Source organism: Capricornis sumatraensis, chromosome 1 (assembly GCF_032405125.1).
Source record: "Capricornis sumatraensis isolate serow.1 chromosome 1, serow.2, whole genome shotgun sequence".
Lineage (NCBI taxonomy): Eukaryota > Metazoa > Chordata > Mammalia > Artiodactyla > Bovidae > Capricornis > Capricornis sumatraensis.
The window spans coordinates 33,599,504-33,622,083 of NC_091069.1; the positions used below are offsets into that span (position 1 = coordinate 33,599,504).

General features: G+C 53.6%; 1 protein-coding gene across 3 annotated transcripts in view; it reads right to left on the reverse strand.

The window, feature by feature from the left end:
* Window positions 1-22,580, reverse strand: part of OTOF (otoferlin) — an 89,477-nt gene that overhangs the window by 47,139 nt on the left and 19,758 nt on the right. For all 3 annotated transcript variants that reach the window (XM_068982191.1, XM_068982171.1, XM_068982181.1), the window contains exons 3-5: window positions 13,438-13,526; window positions 6,969-7,068; window positions 4,072-4,253 (exon numbers count right to left, since the gene is read on the reverse strand). In XM_068982191.1, the coding sequence (XP_068838292.1) occupies window positions 4,072-4,253; window positions 6,969-7,068; window positions 13,438-13,526 (371 nt within the window). The remainder of the gene's footprint in view (window positions 1-4,071; window positions 4,254-6,968; window positions 7,069-13,437; window positions 13,527-22,580) is intronic.

The window sequence follows — 22,580 nt, forward strand, 5'->3', positions numbered from 1 at the left end:
TCCCCGGCCTCTTCAGCCTGCACCCCACCCAGCCACAACCAACAGGGAGGAGTGGATTCCCGCACCAGACCCTTGTGGGTCCAGACGACCAGGCGAGACACCACTGCATCAGTGAGTCACTGGGAAAACAACAGAGGGGCGCCCTATAGTTTGGGCACCTTGACCTTCAAGGGGATGGGCCTTCCCAGGAGGGGGCTGCGGGCTGGAGGGCTGGTGCAGGTGAGGGCGGGCTTGGCGTCAGAGCTGAGACACATGCTTCCTTTTCCCTGTCCCTTTGTTGGCCACATTCTATGGCTCTCTGGCCCCGAAGCCAGTGACTTCCTCCCGACCCCACAGCTGATAGGCCTGGCTGGTTGGCACCTATGTGAGGAGGGTGAGACACATTGAGTGTTGCGAGACCAAATTCAGGTTCTCCTCAGAACCCCGCACTTCTAGACTGAGGCCCCAGTGGCCCCTGTAGGCAGCTACCAGAAAGTGCAGCAAAGCCCAGGTTCTCTATACCCACCCCGGTCTGCCGGCTGCATGGCCAGACCTGGCCGGAGAACACGTGGCAGCGACACCACCCCGGGGCATTCTCAGGGTCTGTGCTGGCGGCCCCCACGCGGCCGGAAATCCATGCTCACACTCAGCCAGCCCCTCCAGTGCAGGCCGGTGGCCCTGGGAAGACCGGGAGCTCTGTCTGCAGTCTTCAACCTCTTCCCATTCCCAGTCCCCAGAGAAACCCCTCCTCTCACTCCTGCTTCCTGCTGCTGCCCTGGGAGAGGCTGTGTGAGGGTCAGGAGAGGTGGGAAAGCCAGGCCATGGCGTGAGGAAGGATGGGACACCCTCTCTGTCTCCGAATTCCTGGGGCCCAGGACCATCTGCAGGTCCAGGACCAAAGCCCTGCAGGCTTGCCTGCATCGTCTCACTGCTCCTTCCAGCAGCACCCTGGCCTGCTCGTGGGTGGAGAGAGGGTCTCGTTCAACATTGCCTGAGCTGCAGCAACCCTGCTGCTGTCTTGGCTGCCCAGAACTCTGGAGGATGGCTCCCCGTGTGCTCCCCACAGGACCCAGAGAACCTCTGCCTCCCTCTGGACGTCGGAGCTGGGGGCGGGGAGCCAGGATGCTCAACCCACTGTTGTTATTGACCCAGAAGGCTAGTGATTTTCCCAAAGTCACTCAGTCAGTTAGTGGCAGCAGGACACGACTCACTGGGGCTCAGCTCTCCTGACTCAGAGCCAGCGTTCCTTTCCCTGAAGTTGATGGCCCTCGAGAGGCATCCAGTCTGTCCCCAGAAAGCCCTTTCTTAGAGTTTTCTTAAAGCCCACTGTTAGTCTCAGACAAGCTCTTTGCTCTAAGGGAACAGAAGATGGGGATCTGATGGCACCCTTAGTGTCCTTGTCCCCATGCTTGCTCCCCTGCCAGGAGCCAGTGTGAGGAATTCCACCCGTGACAAGGTCATGCGGCAGAGCTCTGATGGCAAGGCTAATCAGACCTCAGGTTTTCCCCCTGGTATTTCTTGAGCATGTACTCCCCAAAATAAGAATCTGCCTGCTTTTCCACTCTTCTGATATTCTCTGGAAAAAGTCAAATCAGGGCTTTAGTCTTCTGCATTTGAAACGGATGTTTCAGTTAAACCCCTCTGATAGCTCTCTAGCTTCCCTAACAGGTTCCCCTGGACCTGTTACAGCTTGTGAATTCCTTACAGCCCCTCAAACGGGGGAGGCGCAAAGCTTAAAAACATCTTAAAGATACAGAGCCTTTTCTAAAGAGCCAAAAATCATATTGGTGACAGGATTTCACTGTTGACTCAATGATTGCTGCCAGGCCTCCATATTCTTTATCTTTTAGGCACCTGGGAGGATGTTAATCAATGTAAACGGGATATGGAAAAGGATATATAATACTTTTGATGTTAGCAATGCTAGACTTTTGAGTTAATTACTTTTCTTTTGTTATAATCACTGTACTCATTTTACGTGTTATAAATAGCTGTATCTTTGCTATATAAGAATGTAACTTTATTTAGTGCTTTCTGAGAGTGGCACCAGACTTTGGGAAGAACAACACAAATAAGTCTTCTGGCTGACAAACCCTTATCAGAAAAAAAAAGGCTGTAAAATGTTAATTGGCCCTTTTGGCCAGAAGATGATGTAAATCACCTAAGACTTGTGTATACAACTAGGTATGCAGAGAGAAAAGCCTGGTTTTGATAAGAGTCTGGGCTGCTAATGCTGCATAACTTTGTATTACCCATTGATCTCTATATATAATCAAAAGTATAAAAGGCCTTGAAGGACAATAGAGGGGGGGCCAGTCATTGGAAGGACTGGTTTTCCCCGTGTCTCCTCTTTACTCTAATTTCAGGCTGAATTCTCATCTGGGGCATGGAGGCTCGCCATGTCTACTTACTTGTCCTGGCTTCCAAGATCCGTAAGAGAGAGACCCCAAGGCGGGGCACTCTCCAACATTCAAACGGACACCGGTGGCCTAACGTAGATGGTGCAAGCTCCTTGTCTGGAACTTTATTGGCTTTCCACGTAAACCAAGTTATTCAGCCTCTTTTCTCCACTTAATTTTCCTGTTACACTATTTCTTCCTAATCTAATCTTATATTAATAAATAAATAAGTTTTTTCCTCGCCTACTCCGTCTCCCCTTCGAATCACCCTGGATCCACCGGGGCTGGACCCTGGCGCTCCCCACTGGGTCCCTTCTCCTCTTTTCACCCTTTCCAGACCAATTCCTAACCCTCTGCACTGTCCAGCCAACAACCTGTTTGTCACCAGTTCTCATGTGGGTAGCACTTGGCACCCCAGTTATAGCCTGACTCTCCATCAATCCCTCGGCTCTCCCAGCAATAGGGTAGGGGTTCCTACTGTCCTGGGCCCCCTTGTAGAGGTAGCAGTGATGGGCCAAGGGTCACAGGCTGGTAAATGGCAGAGCTGGGACTCGGGTCTTTGTCTCCTGAGGCCAGATTGTATGTCCTTTCCATGCCACCCAGCCTGGAGTCTAAGGAGGACCGGCTGCAAACTTGCCTGGGTGATACCGCCCACCCCATGGCTGGCCTGGAGGGGAAGGCCCAGTAATATTTGCTGCAGGCATGGTTCCTTTGATCTTATTACTGTTACCCCTCACTTGGCTCCCAGGGTCTTAAGCTTATGTGTGTGTATCTGTCTGTCTGTCTGTCTGTGTGCAGGTGGGGGTGAGTAGTCCAAGGGCAAAAAAGGAAAATGTATTCATACAACTAAAATATAAAATTTAATTACCCTAATTTAGAATCTGTGTCTTTTTCAAGACAAGCACTGAATAAATTTCACGGAAAGGACAGGGTGGAAGGAAATGGGAGGGAGATGTTTCCAGTGGGAGGGGAACCACCCCTCTCTCCAAACCCATCCCCATCCTTCTGAGGGACCGCTGACTTACCTGTGTTTCACACACTATTTCCAGTGACCTGAGGAGAGTGTTTTACCAGCCTCTCTGAGCCCTAAGAGTAGTACAATTGCACTTCTCTGTTTGGAAACAGTGCATTTGGACCCAGCATCCTGTCCTCTGTGTGTGGCTGGACTTTGCAGATGTGACTCCTGGATACTGAGGGTGCTGGATGCCATCCTCTCAACTGAAGAGAGCCCAGGTCCCGACCAGGACTGCTGGCTTCACCCCAGCCGGAAGGGACTCCCGCCCTTCCCTTGTGTCTTCACTGAGCCAGGCTGCCTGGGGCTAGTCTGGCGCTGCTGAGTCTTGGGCCAGAGAGATCAGGGCCTCCTCCTGTCCACTTTTCCCTTTCTTTGAGGAGGCCAGAGGTCTAGCCTCTTCTACTCATGTTAGATGCCGCCCTCCTGGAATGTCGCTTCCCTCAGCACAGGGGGAGGCCTGGCCCCTGGGCCTGATTCCAGACACTCTGCTGTCTCCCCAGTGAGTTCTGGAGTTGGGGGTGAGGGGAGGCTGCAGAAACCCCTTCCCTCCTCTTGTATTGACTCTCCAGCAACTTGGCTCTGTGCTCCGAGCCCAGCCAGGCCTAGAGGGGCCTTCCAGGGGCCCCAGGCCCCAGGCACACTCCCTGGGTCTTGGGGAGACAGGGCCCAGCCTGTTACCTCCGGAAACTCTTCTCGCCTGATGGCCGGGAGCTGGGGCGGGAGCCGGGTAGAAGCCCATCTGTCTCTTGGCTGTCCTTCTCTTCCTCGTGAAGGGACTCCTCCCCCAGGAAGTCCCCGTCATCCCAGGAGCCCACCGTGCCATCTGTGGCCTGATACCGGACCTCCACACACAGGCTGGTCTGGAGGAGAGAGGGGTGCTGAGCGGCTGGGATGGCAGGAACAATCGTAATCCTGTGGATTCTGCTGCTCCATGATTTTACAAGGTCCTTCCACACCCTTAACTCACTGAAGGAGGGCGAGCTGGGGACAGTCCTCCCACTATGTTCCCATTTTGCAGATGAGCAAACAGAGGCTCAGAAAGACTGACAAGCACAGACTCAGTCTACAGAATGGGCTCTGGCTCCAGATCCTGTTGCACATGGCTCTCTTCCCACCCCGGTGCCCGAGGTAGGGGGTGGGGGCCCCACCTGGACAGCTGGGCTGGGCTGGGGGTGGACTCTCTGAGTCCACTGTGCACAGAATCAAGGGCATCCTCCAGTATCCCCAGGGCACAGGTCACCCCCTCATCCTCAGAACAAGGGTTGCCTGCAGGGACAAGGGGTGGTCTGCCTGAAGTCAGTTGATGTCCCCTCACTCCTGATGATTGTTGGGATGTGATGACATGAACCCTTCAGCGGAGGAGTGCAGACCCTGGGCACCCTCCAAAGGCGTGGTCTCAGCAGTTCTTCCTGCCCGTCTGACACCTACTCTCCTACTCTGGAGAGGAGGTGCCATCTGGTCACCCTGGACTTTTCTCTAGGGGAGCGTGGAGCCCCAGACTTGGACCCATGCTGTGCACTTGAGAATCCTGATTAGGAGTCTTGCTCTGTATCCTTGGGCCACTGCCCTCCTCTCAGCTCTGGTTTCTCCCCGGTGCACAGGGAAGACTCATTCTAATCCCTTCCTCAACCCACGCGGGTGCTAGGACATCTTCTAGACATGCTTGTCCCCTCTACAAGTCAGGGTTGGCTTGCTCCGGGGACCCCCACAGGCAGCCTTCACTCAGTGAGTGGGCCTCGGGATGCCAGCCTTCCACTTCCCCTGGGAAGGGAAAGATAAACACATTTTCTGAATCCCTCACTGCGCTAGTCATCATGGTAAGATGCTTGATGTAAACTCATTTGATCTTCCCAACACTTCAACCTGCCCTACCTAACACATCAGAGAGGTTAAGTTACTTGCTCAAGTCACATAGCTAACAAGAGACGGAGCTGGGATGTGAGCCCAGCCTGGCTGACTTCAAGCCCCACATCCTTCCCACTGAGCAAATGTGGTCCATTTGGCAAGACCAAGCCTGTAATGGTGGGAAAATGGTGGCCTTGGAATCAGAGGTCCGGGGTCCTAGAGTTGGTTTTGCTGTTGACCAGCTGTTGGACCTTGGCTAAATCCATTCTTCGTCTAGGACTTCAGAGTTCCCATCCATAGAATGGGTGGCAGAGGTAGGTGGTGGGTGAGTTGGATAATTTGTAAGTCCTTTCCTCAACTGAATTCCTACAGCTGATTCTAGAAGTACAAGGCCCGGTCTGTGCCGTCCGTCTGTTCCTGCCCATCCCCCCGGTTCTCTCTCCTGTCTCACCTCTCACAGTCTATCCTCCTCCTCTGGACATCTACGCTCCTCTCCGAGTCCTCCGCACCACCGGTGTCTGCAGCTTGTTTTTCTCCCTCTCTCCCTTTGCTGCGGTTGTTGAGACCCCACCCCCCCGATTTCAAGAGGCACCCCCACCCCTGCCTATGCCTATATGTGGAGAGAATGACCTCTTGGGGGCCAAGCGGAGAAGCCCCTTGTTCTCAGCAGGGAAGTGTCTCGAGCCACCGAGGCACTGTGGGAATTCCTGCCCCACCCCTGGGGTCCCTGTGGCTGCAGTCCTGCTTTTGAGGTTACTCTGCTGACCACTACGTAGGGTCATACGTGGGACCAGGGTTGGTGCAGCCCCATTTTACATCTGGATAAACTGAGGTCAGGAAATAATAGCTACTGATATTGGGTTGGCCAAAAAGTTTGTAAGATGTTATGAAAAAACCTGAACGAACTTTTTGACCAACCTAATATTTACTGAGCACTTACTATATACTTAACTGTCCCAGGCCCCTTCTGTGCATTTCCATTTAATCCTCAGAAGAGTCCTGTGAAGTTGATACTATAATTTTGCTCACTTTGCAGATGATGTGTAACCGGCCCAAGTCACACAGTTACTGAGTGGCCTAGCGAAGGTCCATATCCAGGAGCCGAGTTCCTCACCACTAGGCTCAGCTGCCCAGGGGTGGGCATGAATGAGCTCAAGGGGCAGATGCATCAGAGCAGAGCCTGAGGACTGGGCATCTCGACTGGTTTATTTCCTCCGTTTGTTTGGATGTGTGTTAAGTCCCTACAGGCTGTGCCTCATTGGTGCATGTGTGTTTGTTGGAAGTCCAGGGGTGGGTTGTGACACATAGAATAGAAAGAAGTCCCTGCCCTCATAGAATGGCTAGTCTTAGATGCCAAGGCAGGCGTGAAGGTCACGCCCTGTGGAGGCCAGCGGGGCTCAGGCTGGCTTTCAGATGACGAGGATACCTTTTAGTGATCCCTGACCTGGGTCCAGACGGAAGGCTCCCTGATGGAGAAGGGAGGGAGTCCGCTAGTCACCATCACTTGTACTCTCACTGCAAAAAGGGCTTCAGTGTCTGCCACCCTCAAGGGCCCCCACGGCCCCCCACGGCCTCCAGCAGTCTGACCTGAGTCCCCTCCTCCCACCACACCTTTCTACCCACGAGAAGACCCAGCCTAGACCGTGCTATGTGCAGGCGGGGGCAGAGGTGAACAGGCCCCCAGGTGACCCAGTAATGGGCATGTCCAGGGACTCTCTGGGCACCCCCACCTTGATGATCGCGTTGTTGTCATCCATCAGCGTGTCGGTCACCTCCACGTGGTTCTCCTCCACCACCTTCTGCAGCACCATGCGGAAGGTCCCGATCAGCCTGTGAACGGCAGAGGGGCATGGTATTCATGGTTTCACATCGAGGAGTCAGAGAGCAAGGCTGACATCCCAAGAGGCTGTGACTGGCTGTAAAAGAGACCGGTGGGCTGGAAAAGGAGAGGGCTGGCTTGGGCTCCAAGCTGGGGTTGGAGAAGGTGGCCCAGGAGCTGGGGCTGGCCAGAGCGGCATGTCCAGGAGGGTCTGTGACCCCCAACAACTGTGTGTATTTGTATGTATAAGAGCGATTTTCCCGGGAGAGCTTGAGGGCAGTGAGCACCCAGGGGGATAGTCACAGACTGGGATCGCGGTACCCTGGTGGGGCTTGTGTTCCTCAGGTTTGTGCTGTCTCGGGGTTCAGCTCAGCCCCCGCAGAGCAGCTTCCAGACGCCCAGTATAGAGGCTGTGGGGAAGGACTGGAGGCCCCACCCCCTTCCACCTCCCTAATCACGACCAAGCTCTCTGCTCCAGCACCACTGGCTCATTCATCCTCTGTTGAATCACTAGTGATGCCTCCACACACCTGCATTCTGCAAGCTCCTTGGGGCAAGGACCCATCTGTCTGTGGGCTCCCCATCCCCCTAGGTACCTAGAGAGGTGATGCAGGGCAATGATGTAAAGGGCACAGTTCTGGACTCAGAGAGAGAGGATCAGAAGCCCAGCTTGGACACTTACTAGCGAGTTATCTGCTAGCTGGGCATCAAACTTGGGCTCACTCAGTCTCAGATTTCTCCTAAGATGAGCTAATACCTCTACTTTACTGCTTAGAGGACCAACAGAAATGCTCTGTACCAAGTTCTTATCAGCACACCTAGTGCAAAGCCAGCACTCCAGGAAGCTGTCTGGTCATTGTCAAGGGGGTGACATTAGTCTGTGAGCCTTTCCAAGGAAGTGGCTGTTTCCTATTTCAGCCTCTAGTTGATGTTTCTGGCTCACAGGAAATCTCAAAATCTACTGGCTAGAATTCATGAACAACAGTGGGGGCCCCATCAATGCTGACTGAGTCGAGTTGTCCCACACTTTGCCCCACAATTTGAAGGTTATTGCTCTGGGAAAAGATGGTACTCCGAGAGATGTTCTCACACGGCGATTCCACGTGGGGTAGATGAAAACATACATGATACTTTTGACTGAAGGGACAAAAGCTCAGGGTGGGGGGGGGCAGGCATCCACAGGGTGTGAGACAGGAGGGGCTCTTGGGGTCCTCCGGTGCTGCCCTTGGCTTATAGGGGAGGAAAGTGAGGCTGAGAAAGCAGGAAGGGATGCAGTTGATTTAATGGCCACTCTGGGTGAGATGAGGCATCAGGTGGAATCTGACTTTAATGTGTTTGATGTTTGTACCCTCCTGATGGGCTCTGGAGGGCAGACACTGTTTAAAAAAGCCTCCTGTCTGTGTGAGAGGAGGAAGTGGCAGAAGCAGTCAGAATGCATGCTTCCCTCTGAAGTTCAGAGCTCCATCTGCCAGCTCACCCCACCCCCCCCCAGGGTGAAACTGTTCACACTCTTCCTCTACTCTAGAGCCCACTGAGGCTTCTAGGCTCTTCTCAGACCAGCCCCTTGGCAGCTGCCTCCCCCCATGGCATCCTGGCCTCAGCTTGGGCAATGCAGACTGAAGTGCCAGGCCGGGTTCAGGAGACCAGGCGCTGCTGCCCCTGAGTCTCAACTTTAGGTGGGCTCTTAGCTTCTGTCCTGTGTAGCCCTTCTAAGAGCAGACTCTAGGCATGAAGATATATACTGGGCTTCTGCAGCCTCATCTCTTCAGGGTCTAAAACAGTGGGGTTGCAAAGAGTCAGACACGACTGAGTGACTGAACTGACTGAAACTTGAGCATGAACAGAATCATCAGGAGGGCTTGTTAAAATTCAGACAACTGGGACCCACCCACCCATGGTTTTGCTGGCCATTGTTTAACAACTGGCTGGGGAGGGGAAGGGCAGTCTTGACTTGCAGCTTTTGCCCATTTCCATGGTGTAAATACCCCCACCAAGGTCAGTTTCAATCTTCCCATGTGAAGTTCACTGAACACAGAGTCGGGAGAGATGTGTACCATCAGCCCTTGGGAGTGGGCCCCACGCCAGGGGCTCTGACTTAGCAGAATGCCTATTTCTGACCTGTGTCCAGGTGATGCTGATGATGGAGGTTGGGGAGCGTACTTTGAGAATCCCTGTTCTATCATTGCCAACTGGAACTTCAGGCCCTTTTGGCCCTACTAGGGCCAGTTGCGGAGAAGGCAATGGTACCCCACTCCAGTACTCTTGCCTGGAAAATCCCACGGATGGAGGAGCCTGGTAGGCTGCAGTCCCTGGGGTCACTAAGAGTTGGACACGATTGAGTGACTTCACTTTCACTTTTCACTTTCATGCATTGGAGAAGGATATGGCAACCTGCTCCAGTGTTCTTGCCTGGAGAATCCTAGGGACGATGGAGCCTGATGGGGTCTATGGGGTCACACAAAGTCAGACATGACTGAAGCGACGCAGCAGCAGCAGCAGCAGCAGCAGCAGGGCCAGTTGAGCACCTGCTGAATGCTGGGTGTGCAGGCACAACTTTTGCCTAGAAGCCCAGAGAGCCATAGAGCTGCTGCAGTGTGACAAGACACCCCCAGGGGGCAGGATGGGGCTACTGCCCCACCAGTGCTCAGAAAATGTCCTGGCCTTCCAGCTTAACCAAGGTTTTGGAGGTCAGTCTTGCAAGGGACATAAGAGGAGAGTTTGTCCTGCAGTAGCATTCTTTGAAATGGACAGTTGATGTGATCTTAGTCTTATGTAAAGAATAAAGAAAAACATTTTTATAAAACTTTCCTCCTTTTGCATGTCTGGAACATACTGTTTAAGCAAAACCAGGGTGCTTGCTATGAAAACACAATTTCAAAACTCATGCCCTTATGTTGCTTCTAGCAGAACACTGCCCTCAACCCCTTCCATAGACATTCTCTGGGGAAGGAGCTGGTGTAGGAAAGAAGCCTTCAATCTGGTCTGTCTGGTGACCCCAGAGACCACATCCAACCCTGACCCCTGCTGCCCTCTGTTTGGACTGGCTGGAAGCTCAGCAGGGTCTGCCTATTGATTCTCCTCCTCTGGGTAGGTCCGCATGGAGGAGTTGCCTGGGAGGGGGCCCAGGTGGGCTCCCATGTCCCTGGAGAGCTGGGACTGTTTCCTGGAAGGTGCAGGCATGAGGCCATCCATTCTTTGGGAAGGAGTGCCAACCCCGGGTCAGGAGGTCTGGGTTGAAGACTAGGTTCTGCCTTGACTCTGCTGTGTAACCCTGGGCAAGGACAGTCTCTGGGCCTCAGTTATCCCTGAGCTATTGGTGAAGGAGCTGGAATCATCCATCTTTGGACAGCTTCCCTTATGCAGCTCATCTGGGTTACCCACCACAAAAAGAGTACCCCTCCCACCCACACTACCGACAGGGCCCACAGTTGAGCAGACTGAGTGGAGGCAGGATCCCCGGTACTTAGCCAGCAGGGAGGGGGCCTTCACACAGTCAGGCCCACAGACTGACCACAATAGAGCTGCAACCAGGCTCCAGGACCTGTCAATAATTTATTGCTTTCCCCTGGGAGCTGGTGTCAAGTGCCCGAGGGCTGGCCGGGCCTCCACTGCTCTCCTGGCTCCTGAATTATTCAGGAGTCCCAGGAGACTGGTGCCTGGGTCAGGCCAACCCCCTCTCACAGGGCCCTGGACAGGCAGAGGGGGTCGTACAATATCTCTTGGATCCGACACTCACTGAGTCCTCATAGGGAAGCCCAAGGCTCTCAAAACAGGACCTCATTCAAGGTGGACGGAGCAGACCCAGGATCTCCTGGCCCCTGACAAGGACACTTTCTTTCTTCAATCCATGTCTCCTCTTTTCCAAGGCCCCCACAACCCCTGGGTGAGGGGCCAGCTCCGTGGTTTCCACCATCACTGCTCACATAGCCTGGTTTCTGGGAGTCTGAGGATCAGGAGAGGAGGGGGAAGACCAGCATCCTAGCACCCCCTCCACTGCTGTCTACCCCTGTGGCCTCGGTCTCCTCTCTGAGGCTCAGTTTCCCCATCTGCACAGTGAGGGTTGCTCCGACTGACCTCTAAAGCTCCCCGGTGCTCTGCCATCTACTAGGGTCCTGCTGGGGGGCCCAGAGCCTGTCCTGGTCCTCAGCTTCTGCTTCCTCCCCCACATCCACCCTATTGTGTGTGTTCCTGTTTCTCTTGTCCTCTTGTCCTGTTTCTCTTGTCCTCACAAAGAAGATCCTGGTTTACTTTGGGGGCCCCGATAGGGTGTCTTACAAACTTTCTTGTGGGTGTCAGAGGCAGCTGCCTGAATGGTGGGATGCCCTGAGCCAGCCATCCTGGAATGCCCATTCCAAGTACTCAGCTGAGATCTCTCGGGCCTGAGATAAAAACCACAGAATCCTTGGATCCATGTGGTTCCGCCCTTCCTGACTCAGAAACCCCTCTACAGCATCATGGTCCACTCTCTGCTAGCTCTCTTCCCAAGACAGCTCATTGGTTGGAGAGCTCTCAGATCTCCCGGCAGTCGGCTGTCATCTGGCAATGCAGCCTGGTCCTCGTCCTGCTTCTAGGCACACATCTTTCCTCTTTCATGTGGCAGGAATCCTTCCTGGGGGGCAGGCATGTCTTAACCCCTCATCTTAGCACCTCCAATGACTAGCACAGTGTCTGGCTGGTACAGAGTGTTTCTCAGTGAATGTTTGATGAGTGACTGAAAGGATGGACAAAGGATGGATGGATGAACGTGTCTTTTGCAATTTTCTCCTCCAGACGCTCAGCCTGTTGTCAGGAGGCAAGATTTAAAGTCCTTTCCCCCGGGCACAAGGCAGTGCCTATTCATGTTCTCTGCAATCAGCAGGAGGAATAGTGGAACCCTCGCCCCTCATCTCTCCTGCTCTGAAGGCTTTACCTCTATTAATATGACCTGAGGATTAGGTCAGCTTTTCTTTCATTTGCAGTCTTCTCTCACTGTTGAGTCATAGGGAGCTCTCAGTGAGTAATCCTCCCTCGCATTTTTTGACATGTTTTGTGGTTCAATCATGATTCTCTCTAGCTTGTATAACAGGATTTGGCTTTTGAATCCAAGACAGGAACCGCTGCTGCTGCTGCTGCTGCTGCTGCTAAGTCACTTCAGTCGTGTCCGACTCTGTGAGACCCCATAGACGGCAACCCACCAGGATCTCCTGTCCCTGGGATTCTCCAGGCAAGAACACTGGAGTGGGTTGCCATTCCCTTCTCCAATGCATGAAAGTGAAAAGTGAAAGTGAAGTCGCTCAGTCGTGTCCAACTCTTAGCGACCCCATGGACTGCAGCCCACCAGGCTCTTCTGCCCATGAGATTTTCCAGGCAAGAGTACTGCTGCTGCTGCTAAGTCGCTTCAGTCATGCCTGACTCTGTGCGATCCCATAGATGGCAGCCCACCAGGCTCCCCCGTCCCTGGGATTCTCCAGGCAAGAATACTGGAGTGGGTTGCCATTTCCTTCTCCAATGCAGGAAAAGTGAAAAGTGAAAGTGAAGTTGCTCAGTCGTGTCTGACTCTTAGCGACCCCATGGACTGCAGCCCACCAGGCTCCTCCATCCATGGGATTTTCCAGGCAGGAGTACTGGAGTGGGGTGCCATTGCCTTCTCCACAAGAGTGCTAACATGTACTAAATTTAGCCAATGCAGGAGACATGAGACGTGGGTTCGATCCCTGGGTCAGGAAGATCCCCTGGAGGAGAGCATGGCAACTCATTTCAGTATTTCAGTATTCTTAAGCTTCCCAAGTGGTGGTAGTGGTAAAGAACCTTCCATGCTCAGCACTTAGTCTGTGCCTGACACACAGTAGGCACTTCGTAAATATAGGGATTGGATGAATGAATGAACATCTATCTCACTTGATTCTCACAGCTTCCCTTTGAAGTAAATACTTAGCCTCTTTACATAAGCATACATTGAACTCAGAGAGGTTATACAACCAGCCCAGGGTCACACAGTAGATAACTGAGCTGGGATCTGAGAGCAGACTTGCCTGACTACTAAACCATTGAACCAAACTGTCGTTGAGCTTCTAGTTCTCTGCAGGTGTGACAAGTTCACTCTCAGGGCTACAGGTAGATGGTCTGTTGGAGGATATCATTACCTTCTCAGGCAGGTAACTGTTGCCCAGCATGGCAGAAGGAGGAAGACTTGAGAAAGGGGATGGGAAGCTATGAGAGGGCTGGGGGGCTCTGAGGACAACATGAAGGAGCAGAGAGGGGGGTCTTTGAAGGTTAATCCAGGCCAGGATGCAGGTCCTCCTTTAAAATCAAAGGAGAGGGCAGTGCAAGGAGCAGGGAAGGCCCCTCTCCCCTGACCCACCCCCCAGTGCCCCGCCTCTCTCACCCCGCCCCACACTTACTTGTTGCTGAAGACTTTGCTGTAGTTGAAGATCTGAATCTCAAGCATCTCATTGCTGTCAATGCTGCTGGCCACCGGCCACCGGAAGGTCTGAGGAGAGAGAGGCAGCTGTGGCCTTGCGTGGGAATGACAGGGAGGTGTGAGGGGAGTGGGAGGGGGTACCTGGAATCTCATTTAATTCCAACACCACCTTGCAGCGTGGGTACTGCCCAGTCCTTTGGCAAAGATGGTGCTTGTAAAGTCCAACAATCTTCCCAAGGTCCTGTGGTCGGTGAGAGAACCTAGAGCCAACCAGGGCTTCTGGCTCAGCCCGGAGCTCCTTCCATTGTCTCCTAGCTGCCTCCCAGCTCCTGGGTGCTCTTGTGCATGGGTGAGGCAACCAGGGTAGGCTGTGAGTTTGGGTTCTGCTGTGTGCCAAGGCAAGTTGCAAGTCTTTGGCTCTCTCCTATCAAGATGGTTCTGATCCTGCCTTGAGTGGGAGGTCCCAGCCTCCCCCATTCAGGTCACACCCCCTCTCCCTCGGCAATGTTAACTTCAGGGACAGATTTTAGCACGTTGGTGTGATTAGGGTCAGGGCCACAAAGAGGGGACAGCTGGTCTCATTCATCATTTCTAAATTTGCTCTCACCACTTGTCTTGATTTAATTATTGAATCACAATGATGAACAGGAAGTTTCAGTGGGATTTTTTTCCCTGATGCCCTAGAAATGGCAAGGAGAGCCCAAAACAGAGGCCAAAAGTTACAAAGTACTCCACTCACTAAAGAGAGCTACTAACAGGCAGAGCCAGGCGCCTCCCTAGGGCTGCCGCAAAGGTGGGCTACCCCAGCTATCACTCCAGTCTTCCTCTTCTTGGCATGTGAAAGAAGACGGGGGAAGGGGAAGCTGGAGTGTCTCATCCCAGGCACAGTGTTTTGTGGCATTTCCCTGGGAGAACAACTCAGAGAGGGAGGTAGCACAGGAAGGGAAGCCTGGCATGTGAGCTCCAGTGACCTCTGCCCCTGGCAGTGGACTGGCTGGCCTGTCCCCTCAGCCTCTCAGGGGACCCATGCAGCACCCGAGGACAAGGACAGTGGCCATACAGGAGCCTGATATGCCACTGCTGGGTGTGTTGACTATGTGGCTTATGCTCTGTGGGTCAACTGGGAGCTGCAAAGAGAAGTCAGGGTCAAGTTGGCCCGTGGACCATCCACCCATGGCAGCCTGCTTGGGGGAGGGGTCCTCAACTCCCACGAGGCTGGGGCAGGAGCTGTGGGTGGGGTGGAGCCAGGTGCCCCCCAGGTTAGAAATCCACCCCTAGCACCTGTCCACCCGGTGTCCTGTAAGACAGCAGGCCTACCATGTGCCCAGAGGCTTCCAGAGCTGATTGGAGCTCGCTAGAGAAGCTGCCAGACTTTCCTGGTGGCTCAACAGAAAAGAGTCCACCTGCAAGCCAGGAGACACTGGAGGTGCTGGCTCGATCCCTGGGTCGGGTAGATCCCCTGGAGGAGGGCGTGACAGCCCACTCCAGGATTCTTGCCTGGAGAATCCCATGGACAGAGGAGCCTGGCAGGCTACAGTCCATGGGGGTGCACAGAGTCAGACACGACTGAAGCGACTGAGCACACGGCACGCAGAGAAGTTGACACACCACCAGGAGGGGCCACATTCACAGCAGAGACCAAGAATCAGATCAGGTCACACTCCCCGTCCCCGGCTGGAGTGGGGGGAGGAGGAAGTGGAGGCCAGAGCAGGCGTTCCTGGCCCACTCTGCGTCTTGAGCTGTAAGCTTGAGAGGAAGAAGACCAGACGAAAACAGGGAGCCAGGGTGGAGCAGTAAATGCTTCTGGACTGGATTTGAATAAAAAAATGACCAGAAAGCTCTGAGGTCTGCTCAAGGTGTCACTGAAGGATGGTGTCAAGGGGGATTTGACAAGAGCGGGTGGAAAGCAGTGACTTAAGTTTCACTTTTAAAGCCCACGAAATTCAGAATGCACAAAAGGCTAGTAAAAAAGAACAACAATAGTAATAATGATTTGTAGACAACTTTTCATTATGTGGGTCTGAATGCTTTACATGCAGTAATTCATGAGTAATCACAACCACCCAAGAGGCTGATCATGTCTTCTCCATTCTACAGCCAGAGGAATGAGGTCTCAGAGAAGTAACAGGACGCTATTGTTAGTGGCCCAATAAGTGCTGGGGGAGGCTCCTGAGGGCCCACCCTGTAAGCTTACTGCTTCAGAGCTGCTCTTCATTCTCCACTGGGGATTCAGGGGCTGGTGGGGGGGCCCGGGCCAGCCTGGCAGGTCACCGCCCAGTATGGGCAGGGCTTATCACAGCTTTCATGTCCCCTCTCTCTAGGGCTGGCCAAGGCCCAGGGAGACCCCCTGACACCCCCATGCTCAGTTGGAGCAGGCAGATGAGGGAGGAAGAAGCAGAAAAGGGAAGGGACGGGGGATGGGCTGGGAGAGGGCTCTGAGAGGGCTGTGGGGAGGACTTTGGAGGTCTTGGACACAGAAGGAAGAGGAGTGGGGAGGGGAGGCTGAGAGGCAACCTGGCTGCCAGCAGGCCCATTAAGCTGCTTTGCTCCTGCATCTGGAGGCTTCCAACTCAGTCAAGGGTGTGGTTTTCTTAATGAAGTTGTTGCTATTGGGCTGCAGAGAAATAACCCAGCACGGCAAAGGCCTAATCATTAGCCACAGTGCAGGGAGGAGAGGGCCTGGGGGGAGAGAGGCACCGAGGTTTTGGTTTTCTTAGAGGGTCTGTGCGTTGGATTTTGGCACCTGAAGGAGGGAAGGGGTGGGAGAAAAAGGAACTGTGAAAGGGAGTGTTGAAGAGTGACGTGGTGAATACAAAGAGACGGGAATGGCTACCAGCTCCAGGACTTTTGCCTGGAGAATCCCATGAACAGAGGAACCTCGAGGGCTGCAGTCCATTGGGTCCAAAGAGTTGGACTCGACTGAGCAACTAAGCATACACACACACACACACACACAGAGGAACTGGGAAACAGGAAGTCATTTAAAAAAAGGGGGCCAGAGGGGGACACGGCTTGCGGCTTCCACTTGCCCATTTCAGGCACTGGCTTGCCTTGTGGTCAGGGTGCAGTTTACTGGGTCGAAAAGCAGGCCACCGTCATGGACCCGTTGGCTGAGCAAAGAGGAGGGGAGTCAGTGAGGGTCGGAGGGGTGCCTTGGGGAGCCCTGACGGGAGATGAGACTCCAGAGAAGGCCCACCTGGATGCCCTTTCAGGAATTCTTCAGCTGAGGGAATACATTTAGCCTTTCCAAGAAGGAGTCTCCACTGAGCCCAGACAACCCACAGAAGCCTGAGGAACGTGAAAATGTGGACGATTCGTGTCACGGAGCGTTGGGGTGGTTTGTTACGCAGCCCTCGCTGACTATGACAGTCCCCTGTGCTATCTGTGCCTCTCTCTAGGAGGCAGCTTCACGTCGGGGAGGTCTGTCATCAGTGGCAGAGCTGGCTCCCTGCCTGGGCCTTGTCCTCCACATGCCACCCCCCTCCCTCCCCACAGTCCCCAGAATTCCTGGGATAGTGTGACTGTCCCGCTCAGCAGTTCAGGGCCTGAGCAGAGGCCACAGGGCTCCCTGGGGGGTCTCTCTGCACTCAGCCTGCCACATGGAGGGCGCTCAACAAATAGGCCTCACACAGCTGCCTTGACTGCAGGCTGTCCTTGCTGGTCTGGGTACTGCCGGGCTAGTTCCCTTCTCCACATCTCCTCCTCTTCCCCTGGAGAGTGAGGGTGACGTCCCAGGACTGCTCCTGGGGGTCCCCGTGAAGCTGGTGAGGCATTGGCACAGAACCCTAATCAACGTGGTGCCTCATCATAGTGACTTACTGTGCCGGGATAAGGCCTGGCATCCTGGGGATGGACACTGCAGGGGCTGCAGGGGCCTGCTGGGGACAGAGCCTCTCTCCAGCCTGAGGAAGCACCAACATGCTTCTCTTCCTGCAGCCACAGCCATGGAGGGTGGTACCTTCTAACTCTGGAGATGCCTTGAAATCAGTGGCCTAGAGACTCATCCAAGGGAGCCCATGTATCATCTAAGGTCCCACCTCATGTCAGCCTCCAAACTCTCCAGGTAGTCGCTGAGCCAAACACTGCCACTCCAGTCGGCATGAGCCAGCAAGCCCCACGCAGGGGCAAAGTTTGCTGAGTACCTTCTATGTTTGCGAAACACCGCCCCTGTGCTGGGCTCTGTATGGGGAAGCAGGGGTGTCTCTTGGGAGCTCCTGAGTAGTTCTGAAGATAGACACAGACCTGAACTCGCAGCCTATGATGGGAACATTGACAGAAGTAAGGTGGCAAGCATTAGGGATGGGTGAGGAAGAGGAAAGAGCACTAGTGGTGAAGAACCTGCCTGACAATGCAGGAGACAAATGAGAGGTAGGTTTGATCCCTGGGTCGGGAAGATGCCCCAGAGGAAGGCATGGCAACCCACTCCAGTATTCTTGCCGGGAAAATCCCATGGACCGAGGAGCCTGGTGGGCCACAGTCCATAGGGTCACAAAGAGCTGGACGCGACTAAAGTGACTCAGCACGCATGAACGCACGAGGAAAGAGGACCTCTGTCTGGAGTGTGGAACTGTGACCCAGTTCACCTGCTCTAGGCTTGGCCGTGACCTGGCAGGTGACGGCCAGGGCAGCGGAGTTCTGCATTCTATCAGCCCCAGCGATCTAGGACTCCACGGAAAGGTCTCCCTGATGTGGGCTGGAGAATGACCTGGGTTATCCTGGGCTTCATCAAGTAAGTTTGAAACCATCTTAAATCAGCAAGGTAGTGTCCTTAAAGGGACGGTCCTCTAGTTTTAGGGGGAGGATATTAGGATGTGTTGCAAAGCTGTAGGGTGCAATGGAAAGAGACCTCTTTAACTTGGGAAGTTAAAGACCCAAGTCTCAAGTTGGGTTCATTCTTTTGTTCATTCTTTGACTCAACAACAGTTCCCTGAGCCCTGTGCCAGGTTGGTAATGGAACAGACAGGTGTGTTCCTGACCCATCTTGCTCACAGCCCATGTCTTCCAGGTACAAGCAAAGTGGGAAGATGAGATCTGACCCTCCACACCCCCAGGCTGATGACCTCTCCTTCTCTGTGCTCAGAAGGCTCACACTGTATCTTTTTTGTTCTAGGTCTATCTCCCTACTGGACTGAGCCCTTTGAGGGCAGGGCTGAGCCTTGTCCACTTTGTAAGTGGCCATCGGCTCTGGAATTAGACTTCAGTTCAAATCCTCATGTGCTACTCATTGCCTGGGGAAAGGCCCACTCAGTGCATTGCAGTGAGATATAAGGCTCAGGTGAGCTCTCAGCCTGGCTTAATACATCACAGTGGCTCTTATTCATACAAGTACTATTGTTATTCTGGCCTCTCTTAGGGAGTCTGGTCCTCAGAGAGCATGGTTAAGGCCAAAACAAGATGGCTAGAAATAGGCTAGGGGTGGCCATTTCCCTTCCCCTCCCACCCTCCTCCCAGGGGCCTCCACTGGCTGCTGGCCTGGCACAAAGGCTGTCTCTCTCTCTTTAACTTGGAAAGCTAAAGACCCAAGTCTCAAGTTGGGTTCATTCTTTTGTTCATTCTTTGACTCAGCAACATTTCCCTGAGCCCTGTGCCAGGCCAGTAATGGACCAGACAGGTGTGTCTGGTCCACCAGGGAATAATCCCTCTCTCTCTAGCTTCTCCATGGTTGTAGGTTAAATGTAGGATCTCAGGTTCCAGCCTTTGGGAAAGGAGACACCAAGTCCAGGCTCTGTTTCCACCATTGTTGTACAGGGCATTGTCTTTCTGTCAGCCCCCAGTCCCCCAGCTCAGGCTCGTCAGCCCCACCTGCTGCAGGCCCTCTCACCCTTTTCTAAGTAGAGGAGGGAGGGACATGTGTTTTCACATCTTTCATTTCATTTTTCAGCCATGCCACATTTATGTAGGGCAGAGAGAGCAAGGAGTCTGTTCCTATTTTTCTGAAGGGGAATCTGAGGCTTGGAGAGTTTGAGTGGCCATCCCAAGATCTCAGCGTTAATCAAGTCCAGTGCTCATGACTCCCAGGCCAATGTGTTTATACCCCACCAAGCTGGTTCCCATAGGCCCTGGGCACAATCAGAGTGAGAAAAAGGAGTTCCTGGGAAGCCAAGAGGCCTTTGGAGGTTTTGCAAGGGGCAGCTGAGGTTTCCTTTCTCAAGCTTTTTCTGGAACCCCTGACAGGCCGGTTCTTTCAGGAATCAGCCAGGAGAGTACAGGACTTGTCCACTCCAGGATGGGGAGACAGGTCCAAGTGTGGGTTCAGTCCAGGCTATTTGGAGGGATCTCTGGGCTCTGCCTGAGCAGGAGGTGGGAGGGTAGCCTCCCCTGCTCTGTGTGTGCTCTGCTGACCGGTGGCAGCCTGGCTGTGAACTGCTTCTTAGAAGGAGAAACGGAGGCAGGGCTGTGGAGAGACTCCAGCAAGGCCTTGCAGGGGCATTGGGGGGCGGGCCAAGCAGCTTTCTACTCTGCCTTCAGAGGGGGCTTAGAATCTCGTCTAAGCTTGGATTTAGAGCCCTGTCTTTGCCACTTACAGCTGTCGCCTTGGGAGGGAGACATTCTCTGAGCCCAGAGTTTCCTCACCCGTGGGTTGCTGTGGAGACTGGATGGATGAGGCTTTGCTAAAGACATAGCACGGAGCTGCTGTGGGAAACTGCTGCTGTGATCTTCCCACGGGGCTGCCCACCAGGGAAGTGATGGGCAAGTCCCTCTCGTGTAGGGGGGCCTGGGCCCTGCAGGTCACTTAGCATCCATGCCCCATTCCACCAAGTGCCAGTGCGTTCCCCACTGTGATACCTGGCAACTTCCCTGTTGACCCATGGGTGGGTGTAAATTTCCCCAGGTGAGAACCACTTCTCCCCACCTCGAGGCTGCTATCTGATCCAGGCACATGGTTTCACTCATAACTCTCTGGCTCCCATCCCTTCCTGGCGTCTCCACACTGGCCTGGAGGCACCGAGTGCCCAGCTTTCTGCAGGGACTGCATGTGCTCTTGCATCTGCTTCTCTCTTTTGGGGGCATCTTTTTGGACCCAACACACCAGGTGCTCAGAACGTGGTCCTGGGCTCAGGGCAGCAGGACTGACTCCCCAGCCCCCGCCCCATGCTGGGTAGCACTGGGAGGAGGAAGGACATGGTGATTAACTTGGAATGTCATGTACACCCAGGGCTCAGGTGTCCTAGGGTACAGTTAATGGAAAAGAGTGGCAGTGTCCTTTGACGGGGCATCAGGTTGCTCACAGGCTGGAGGCCTGGGTGGACATGTCCCCTGGGAGATTTGGTGAGAAGGAGGGAGTCACAGGCTCTGCCCAGCTGACGGGGGTGGGGGTGCAGAGGCCCAGGGAAGGAGAGCTGAGAGATTGAGCCAGGTTGCCTGCACCCTAACCTAACCAGGCCCTGCACCTTGGGGCTCTGCTTGAGGAGGGGGTGAGGGGAAGGAATGGGGGGGTTGTACGGTGGGGCTTGTCTGAGGCCGAGACACCAGGCTTGTGTGTGTGCGTTAGTTGCTCAGTTGTGTCTGACTCTTTGTGACCCCCATAGACGGTAGCCCACCAGGCTCCTCTGTCCATGGGATTTTCCAGGCAAGAATATTGGAGTGGGTTGCTATCCCCTTCTCCAGATCTTCCTGACCCAGGATTGAAGGATTGAACCTGGATCTTCCACACTGCAAACAGATTCTTTACCATCTGAGCCACTAGGGAATTAATCCCTCATTTTGATCATGGCTTTACAGAGAGACCTCATACTTATCATCAGCTCCATTTGACAAATATGGTCACTGAGGCTTAGAAAGTGAGGCTGAAAGTCACGCAGCCAGGAGGCAGAAAAGGTAAGGGCAGAATTCTCACTGGGGAGGGTACAGCTTGGGGGCTGTGATGGTCCTTGGTGGCCTGAGCCCGGTGGGGAGGTTGAGTCCGTGCTCCTGTGCTGACAACTCTGGGACTGTGGACACAGCTTACCGTGTGGGATGGGCCCAGAGTGAGGCCGAGACAGCAGCTCTCCGAGCACGCCTGGAGTTTGCTTAGCTAAACGCTGATCTCAAAGGGAACAGGCTGCCACAAGGCCTTGCCCAGCCCAAACAGAGCCAGACGTGAGTGGCAAGACCAGGAAAGACGGGGTAAGGTCTTCTGGGTTCAAGTGGAGCTTCTGCTTTGAGCCTAGATGGTGACTTAGGATGGCTGCTTCTCACCCCAAAGTCAACCCTGTAGGAACTGAAGAGGCAAGAGGGAAATATGGATTCTAGGAAGTGACAGACAGACAAGCAGATGGGGGGAGCCCAGGGAGATCAAAGGCTGTGGAGCTGACACGCGAGTGAGTTGGGGGGAGGGGAGGGGGAAGGGGAAGCAGCCGTGGGAGAGCAGGTTGGAGGAAGTCTTCCCAGGTTCTGTTCTTATCGCTTCCTGGCATTACTCTGGGGCAATGGCTGCTTGCTCCTTGACTGATAATATTGTGAGAGAGAAATAAAAAATCATCCACCAACGGACAAAAATCAGTGACCACTGGATTTAACAGAGAATGATATTTTTGAAGTTGTGAAAGAAAGAACTTCAAGCTTAGAATTTCATATCTAGTGAAATTCTCATTCAAATTTGAAGAAATAAGGAATACATTCTCAGATTTATACATCTTTAGAAAGTTTGCTACGTAAAGGTTCAAATTAAAAATGCTTTTGGAGGAGGTACTCAAATAAGAAGAAAAACAATTCCAAGAGATACTTCAAGCCCTACTAGGATGAGGTTTAATACAAATAGCTGTTGATAGACCAGCTGCCTCATACCTCCTTTCATTGAACTCCCAGAGCTAGTTTGTTAAAAAGTGTTGCCTGCCTTCTGTCAACCATGTCTCTTCTTTAAGACTTAGAGATGAGACCCTGACTCTTACTGTGGTGACTGGGCACCCCTGGTGCTCTCGCCTGCCCTTCAGCCCCTAGAGACTGACACAGCAGCCTCTGATGGCTGCTCAGTACCAGACAGGGTCGCTGATACCAAGGGAGCTCAAACAGAGCAAAGTAAAGAGATGGGGAGAGTATCTCACCTATAAAAGAAAGACAACACGCTGAACTATACAACTGGAGCAGAATCATTAGAATGAATGGTCCATAAAAATAGGTATCAGCAATATGAAACAAGTTTAG